General features: G+C 41.0%; 1 protein-coding gene across 1 annotated transcript in view; it reads right to left on the bottom strand.

Moving 5' to 3' along the window:
• Window positions 1–2,996: 2,996 nt before the first annotated feature.
• PGM2 (phosphoglucomutase 2) overlaps window positions 2,997–8,598 on the bottom strand; it is a 32,488-nt gene continuing 26,886 nt past the window's right edge. Inside the window, exons 13-14 of the mRNA XM_080797254.1 lie at window positions 8,335–8,468; window positions 2,997–3,396 (exon numbers count right to left, since the gene is read on the bottom strand). Of these exons, the coding sequence (XP_080653380.1) occupies window positions 3,294–3,396; window positions 8,335–8,468 (237 nt within the window). The 3' untranslated portion in view covers window positions 2,997–3,293. The remainder of the gene's footprint in view (window positions 3,397–8,334; window positions 8,469–8,598) is intronic.

The raw sequence follows: 8,598 nt of genomic DNA, 5'->3' as shown, positions 1-8,598 counted from the left end.
ACCCGTGACGTTGAGATCAAGACTCACCTGTTCTTCTGAGGGAGCCAGCCAGGTGGCCCTAAGCAGTTATTTTTAAAGCCAAGAGTTTCCAGTGTCATGAAATTACAATACTTTCCCATGATAGCATGATGATTGAGGTACACTGATGAGATAAACAAAAGGCCCTCCCATCTTCCCTTAAAGAGTAACAGCTGTTATTTCATAGACCAAAAAAAAGTAAAAGAAAAAGAAAAAAAGTTGGCCGGGTTTTTCCTCCCGCACGGCAGTCTCTCACACTCAACGGGATCTGTTCTTTCAGGGACACCAAGAGAAAACAGTGCCACCTCTCCACTCACATAGGACCACCTTCCCCAGGCATGTGTAGCTCTTAGAAAGAGGGCGTGGCTGGGGCGGGGCTCAGTCCTGATCTTCCTTCCCCTTTCTCCCCTGCAAAACATTTCCCAGCGCTGCCGGCCATGGGGTTCAGTCTTGCTTGTCCCGGGTTTCGGGGTTTCCAACTCACACCCCTCAGGCTGCATGGCCAGGTGGGGTATGAACACCAGGCTGTCTACCCCGTCTTCGGTACCAAGCGTTCCCCACCCCCCATCTTTAATGTTAGATCTTGTGAGAGGACGAGTTACACATTCTGCCAAAGAGAACTGCCAATGATTTATCATTGCTGTTCTTACGTATTTTCCACATAAGTTGAAGACTTGTGGAATGAAATGAATCGAATGAAATGACCTCAGAGATCATTTAGCAAAATCTTTCCATTTAAAAATGGACACAATTATCACCCAAAGTCCATGGTCTACATGAGGGGTCCTTCTCGGTGTTGTCCATTCTACGGACTTGGGCAAACGTATAATGACATGTATTCTCCATTATAGTATCCTACAGAGTATTTTCACTTTCCTAAAAACCCTCTGTGCTCCCCCTATTCACCGCTCCCCACCCTCGCCCCCTCCCCAGCAGCAATGATCTTTTGTCTCTGTAGCCTGGGTGACAAATTGTCCATGTAGCTTCATTAGTTATAACAAAGGTACCACTCCCGTGGGGATGTTGATCATGGAAGAGGCTACCTCGGTGGTGGTGGGGAGCAGCGAGGGTCTAGGATATTTCTATACCTTCCTCTCATTTTTGCTGGGACCCTAGAACTACTCTAAAAAAAAAAATAAGTCTTTTAGAAGAATAACAAAATTGAGACTTTGAGAGGTTAAGCGACTTGACCAAGGTCACAAAGATGGCTCATAGAAGACCATCATTAGATCCCAGGGGTCTTATGCTGCAAGCTTTATACACTACACGTTATGCCACCTGCCATCCCATAAAAACACGAAAATTCACGGAATATTCAGTGAGCATACACGATGTGCTCTTAGAAGTACGAGTGAGAAACAGAGTTAGGGGATCTTCTCCAGGTCCAACTGAATCACCTGCCCATATGAATGGCTCATCCCCAAAGGCAAAGCGGTCATTCAGCTCTCTTCCGCGAAGCTTTCTCTGGCAGAACGGATCCCTGTCTCATCCTTCTGAATGCTCAGTACTTCGCAAGTAACTCTGTTAGGGAACTTGTGAGCATTCTACTTACTCACTAGCTCTCCAGTTAGCCTGTGAGCATCACCACAGCCGGGTGGGTCTCCACCACTTTTGTATTTCCAGTAACAAACTGGGATATAGTTTATATACTCCCAAATCTGTGGAGAGGATACAGATCTGACATTGCTTATTTCTAGAGTATAGTTTGAGACTAGAAAACATTATAAAACAAAAATACATACAGCTTCTCCAATGAAGCAGCTGACAAACTATATCGAATATTCAAATATTGTAGATTTCAGAGTTCTTTGGAGCGGGGGGGCGCCTGGGATCGAGTCCCGTGTCCGGGCTCCCTGCTTAGCGGGGAGTCTGCTTTTCCCTCTGCCTACTTCCCCATGCTTGTGCTCGCTCTTGCTCTCTCTCAAATAAATAAAATCTTTTTTCTTAAGATTTTATTTATTTGACAGAGAGAGAGAGAGCACAAACAGAGGGAGAAGCAGGCTCCCCGCTGCGCAAGGAGCCTGATGTGGGGCTCAATCCCAGGGTCCTGGGATCACATGACCTGAGCTGAAGGCAGACGCTTAACAACTTAGCCACCCAGGCGCTCCCAAAATAAATAAAATCTTTAAAAAAGGAGTTCTCTGAAAGGGCACAAACTTTGTATCACTCAGACATAAAAATACTTTTCTCCTTGACTTTAGAAAAATGTTTGCCCATCAGACTGTAATTTTTCATTGTTCTGAAACTATAACTGTTTAGGTTAATCATAATAATGGGCAATCATTTGCTTGAAAAATAGAAAAACCACATAAAATATATGAAATATACAAAGAACAGTGTGGTCCTGACTCATGGGTACTCAAAGGGAATCACTGTGGATGGTTTTAAGGCCACTGGTTATGAGGAGAGGAGAAGGCACACGTTATACAAACCTGGAAAAAGCAATCTAATGGTTTTAGATTTTAATCACATATGAACAAGGCAAAAAACCCAAATCAGGTAAATAGTTAGTGCTTATAGTCTTTGCTCAGTACCAAAAATTACATGAACATGAACCAAAGCAAACAACTATACAGTAAAGCACTTTGCAGTTTCAAAAAACCAATTTTTTAATTCAAGTTTTGAAGAGATGAATGTTAATACACGGAACAGAGATGGTTAGGCTGTTTTTACCTAGCACATATACAATGTATAATGATGTATTGTTAGAACCAAAGAGTTTTAGGTCAAAAAAAAAAAACTTTATGAAGTATCTTTTGCTCCAACGTATAGGTTATTGTAAATTCCTCCACTTCAGGTTCCCTACACATGAACACGACATTTGCTTTTTTTTTTTTTTTTTTACCTTATAAGCAACTGATAGAGATGTAAAAATACATATATCTAAAAAGTGGTTATCCTATAATATGACAGCCCAGAATTTAGAAATTGTATAGGCTTTCTGGCGATTTCAGTTATGCATAAAAAGCATTACAGGGTAGATACATTGGTTATTTATTCTAATTAAGGCATATAATTACAATATGTTTTTAAAAGTTGGCTATTTTTAAAATCTTCATTTTTGAATTCAGAAAATTCTAGTCTCCACCATTGAATAGGAATTTGGTTTGTTACGTCTGGCCATCTTTTCTTGATTCATCTTAAAGGTCAAAAATAGAACAATGAGGCATGGAGGGCTATTAAAAATATATAAATACTTGTAGCAATTGTTTAAGTCATTTGGTTCTCAAAAACACTGCTGAGCGAATCCTAATTATGCCCAAGGCTGAAATATTTCACTCCGCTTTTGGTTGCAGGTTGTACTTTTGTGGCTGGAAAAAATGTTCTTCAATAGCACTGACTAGTTCATTTAGTTCCTTCTTCAGCTGCTCAGGATCACTGGAAAATAAGGGGGAAATTCCAGATCAGTGCATTATTCCAAAGCATATTTGAAGTTCTCCCTGCATTGGTCAAGCAACATTGAAACTACCCTTAAGAGGAGGGCTAAATAGACAAAACAGAACCCCAGTGTCTGAAGCATGGGAATGCATCTGTTGAGTTGGGCAAAAAAATAAAAAAAACTCCCATGAGACAATATCCATTCTTTCCCCCAAGGTTTTCCCAAGGCCTCTAGGATAAATAATTAAGAGTTTTTAAGAAACAGAGTTTTTTGCTCTAGCGTCCTCTGCAATGTCTGTACCTAATAGTGCAAAGAAAACTCCTATGACTTCAGCTGTCATTTGATCCTGTTAAACTTTTACAAATGACATGTCTGTTCCCAGGCTCCCAGGACAGGAACGCTCCTCATCCCGTTTGCCTTCAGACTCCTGGAAGCGAAGCAGCAGCCGGTCTGCAAGGCCTTCTGAGAAGGTTCAGAGAATGGGAGCCTCCTAGCGGGCCTGCTGATCACATACCAGGAACTCAGAACCCTCCCCCCATTTTAATCTTTTCTATTCTACCTCTAGAACAAAAGGGTCACAACCAAAGTCTACACAAAAATTTGGGAACTATATCCCTCTAAGGAATGAAATTTTCAAGTATACGGAAAACATTCATTTAAATGCAAACAACTGGGGCGCCTGGGTGGCTCAGTGGGTTAAGCATCTGCCTTCAGCTCAGGTCATAATCCCAGGGTTCTGGAATCAGGGCCGCATTGGGCTCTCTGCTCAGCAGGGAGCCTGCTTCCTCCTCTCTCTCTGCCTGCCTCTTTGTCTACTTGTGATCTCTCTCTGTCAAATAAATAAATAAAATCTTTAAAAAAATAATAAAATAAAGGCAAACAACTGGAAGCCAGGAAATAATAAAACGGATTTGTGATTAGACAGGTTGCCAGCCGTTCACGTTTGTGTGGGGTTACTAGTGCTGGGTGTTTACTGTAAGTACTTGAAACCAAAAAGCTGAATTTAAAAAATCAAATCCTTCAGCTCAAACTTGTATGACTTCATAATTGGCTGTCTTCAATATATGCAACTTTATTTTTAATGGAAATAGAAATTCTTGGAATGAGTTAAGATCATTTTTATAATGCCATCGCTCCCCAGTACAACTGAAACAATCCATTTTACTGTAGGCATTAATTCTGGCTCTACCACCAGCCGTATGCCCTCCAGCGAGTGGCTTCGCCTCTCCAAGGCCCAGATGTCTCATCTGTAAAATTGGGATAAAGACTTTACTTTCTCAAGAGAGGTGTTGTGTAGATTGAGATAAATTATATAAAGCAATTAGCACAGAACCTGGCCCGAAAACCCAATAAATGTAGCTATCCTTAAAATTATTTTTACCCCCACAGGTGACATATAAAGTAATTAGGCTTCATAAATACATATGAATCACATAGGTCGTTATTTCCTTTTCCATAAATGTGTTTTGAAGACAACAACCTTTCTCAGGAAGGCACATAACCAATCCTTAATGGTTTGTTGGTTTTTTTTTCCCTAACAATATGTCTAAAATTAAACTTACCAGTGAATATACAAATATAAATATATAAATGTATTTATCTCCTACTGGTTTTGTTTCTGTTAGAACCTTGCCTGATATGATTGGTATCTAAACCCTGAGACAGTAACAGAGTGTCCTTGTTCTTGGGAATTGTGTATGTATTGAGGTTTGCAACTTATTTTCTGATGGCTCAGAGAAAGAAAAGAAAAACAAAACAAACAAAAAAACCCCAAACCAGCACATACTGGTTTTGTGAGAGACAGCAGATATTGCAAAATGTTAGCAATGGCTGAGTCTAGGTTAAAGCAGGCTAGCTCTGTCTGGCGGCCTGTTGACAGCTCATTTTTGTAAATAAATTGTGTAAATAAAGATTTATTGGAACACAGTCACACCTGTTCCATTATGTATATGACTTCTTTCTGCTTTTGAGCAACAGCAGAGGGGAGGAGTGTGACCATAGGGCTCACAAACTGTCTGGCTCCTTCCAGAAGAAGTTTGCCAACCTTTGGTCTAAGTGAAAGGGATGTGGGTATTCATTGAAATATTCTTAAAATACAAAGTTGGACAAAAGACATCTATGGAACATAAAAAGATCCTGTAAAAGCAGGACTTAAATTTGGAAAGGATTTCCCATTCTCTAGAATATAAAATATACTAAGAATATTAAAGTTATTAAAGTGATCAGAAAATCAGGAAACACAGCTGTGGCTTTACTGCTGCTTTGTGTCGGGTATGCTGGTGACCTGAAGCATATCGGTGACTGGCCGAGTGCCCAGTGGCCCTATGATAAACTGGAGCAGCATTTCGATGAATATAATAAAAGGACAATTTTTCAAAACATTTTCAGGAATTTGCAAACTAATATTTGAAGTTAAAGCCACCTAATACCCCATCTGAAAACTGTAAAATACAGTATTGTATTATTAATACAATTTATTTAATACTAAATAATACTATACAGTATTAAATAGTATTGTTATTATATAGTTTCTGAATTATTATATTTTCACAGAGTAATGACAAGGAGGGGCCAAATACAGAGAGAAAATGGATCTTTAAGTGGGACTATTGCTCCTTTGTTTTCAAAAGAAAGAGGCATAGGAATATGGAAACATTGAGAAGGAGAGTTACAGAGCAATGTCTATGGAAAACCCCAAAAGTAGCAAATAGCCTCACATGTAACACACACAGGAACACGGACACCGGCAAATATTACAATAAAATCTTGGTAATCCAGAATGCTTAGAAAATGAGCTGTTTTATGTGTTTCTTCAAGTGGCTTACCAGCTGAGTTTCTGTCCCGGCAGCACAAAAAGTTTTTTTTGCTTGTTTGTTTGTTTTTAAAGATTTTATTTATTTGACAGAGAGAGACACAGCGAGAGAGGGAACACAAGCAGGGGGAGTAGGAGAGGGAGAAGCAGGCTTCCCACGGAGCAAGGAGCCCAATGTGGGGCTCGATCCCAGGACCCCAGGATCATAACCTGAGCCGAAGGCAGATGCCCAATGACTGAGCTATCCAGGTGCCCCTGGAACAAGTATTTCTAAAAAGATCTAGCATTTTGATTGAGGTATGTTGTAAGTGTAAAATCCTAAATGGATTTGGAAGACAGTGTGAAAAAAGAAAAATATCTCAATCATTTTTATATAAATTATATATGGTATAACAATATTTTCATATATTAAATAAAGTAGAATAAATTACTAAATTAATTTTAACTGTTTCTTTTTGCTATTTGAAAAATGTGTCTAGTTAACCTGGTGGCTCAGTTGTTAAGCGTCTGCCTTCGGCTCAGGTCACCATGATCCTGGGGTCCTGGGATCAAGCTCCACATTGGCAGGAAGCCTGCTTCTCCCTCTCCCACTCCCCCTGCTGGTGTTCCCTGTCTTGCTGTATCTCTCTCTGTCAAATAAATAGAATCTTTAAAAAAAATGTGTCTAGGGGCGCCTGGGTGGCTCAGTGGGTTAAAGCCTCTGCTTTCGGCTCAGGTCATGATCCCAGAGTCCTGGGATCGAGCCCCACGTTGTTGGGCTCTCTGCTCAGCGGGGAGCCTGCTTCCTCCTCTCTCTCTGCCTACTTGTGATCTCTGTCTGTCAAATAAATAAATAAAATCTTTAGGAAAAAAAAATGTGTCTAGTAGAAAATTTCAAATTGCATTATCTGGTTGACATTTTCTTTCTTTTTTTAATAGTATCCCTTAATTCTTTTTAAGATTTTCTTTTATTTATTTGAGAGAGAGAGAGAGAGAAAGCCCGTGCACAGTGGCGCAAGTAAGAGAGGTGGTGGTGGAGGGGGGGGAGGGGGGAGAGGGACAGGGGAGTCTGTGCTGAGCACAGAGCCAGACTCTGAGAATTCTGAGATCATGACCAGAGCCGAAAACCAAGAGTTGAAAACCAATAGTTGGAAGCTCAACTGAGCCAGCAGGCGCCCCTCACATTTTATTTCTCTTGGACAGTAGTGACTTAATCGACTTTTAAAAACCATTTTCCCGATTCTTTATTCTGATTAGAGGAGTGCTGGTTACCAGAGGGTTCAATAAGTGTGCAGTATCACATTTATACACGCTGACGACATGTACCACGGCTGTTAAAGTTTAAGATGTGGGGCACCTGGATGGCTCAGATGGTTAAGCCTCTGCCTTCGGCTCAGGTCACAGGTCATGATCTCCAGGTCCTGGGATCGAGCCCCATATCTGGCTCCCCACTCAGCGGGGAGTCTGCTTCTCCTTCCCCCTCTGCCTACTGCTCTCCTTCCCTGTGCTCTCTGTCTCTCGCTCTCTCTCTCAAATGAATAAAATCGTTTTTTTAACGATTAAACGATTAAAAGATTATTAAAAGAAAATAAAGTTTAAGATGTGATGGTACTGCAAAGTGAACTCAGACCCTTTGCCAAGGTCCCAGAAACACGACCCTGAAGCAACCAGACCATCAGCTCTTTGGTGGCAAGGACTCCCTCTGCTAAGCCACTTTCTCCTCCCCAGAACCCAGCACAGACCTATGCACAACAGGGCCTCGAGGACATCTGTTCAGTGCATGTGCAATGGATTTCAATTTAATGTATCAGAGACAGAGAGAAAAAGAGGAAAACTCATGGGTGCTAGTCTCAAATAAAAGTACTAGAAAAAGGAAACTATATGACTGTTACTGAAATTCAGAATGAGATTTTTTTCCCTACAAAGAAAGGCGGGACAGAAATAAGCACGTAGAGAATCAGCTCTCCCGTCCCTGTCCCTGCATGCTTCAAGCAGCTGTTCACATCACAAAATTGCTGCCGGTTCTGAAACAACATTCCTAATTAAGGTACATACTGGAAAGACAAAATGTTTAACTTAGCATTTGCACAGAACCGGTTAGGAACCTTGAGGAATAAGGATCGCGGGTGCTGCCATCACATCATACCTATTTCCAGGCGGGGCACACAGTTCTGAATAGTACTTGATCTTGGGCTCGGTCCCACTGGTCCGCATGGTGGCCACGCCCCCATTAGCAAAGGTGAAGGTGATCATTTGGCTGCTTTTGCTAGTAGGGAGAACCTGAAAAAGCCCCATATCAAAGCATATCACTGACATTTTAGAAGAAAAATTTAGTGGAAAATTCCTGAAATCTTCCCATAGAGAGAAAACAAGCTGCATGGACAGGACTGAATAAATGTGGCGACAACAT

This window comes from Martes martes (genome assembly GCF_963455335.1).
Source record: "Martes martes genome assembly, chromosome: 2".
Classification (NCBI taxonomy): domain Eukaryota; kingdom Metazoa; phylum Chordata; class Mammalia; order Carnivora; family Mustelidae; genus Martes; species Martes martes.
This window is presented reverse-complemented; position numbering and strand designations above follow the sequence as displayed.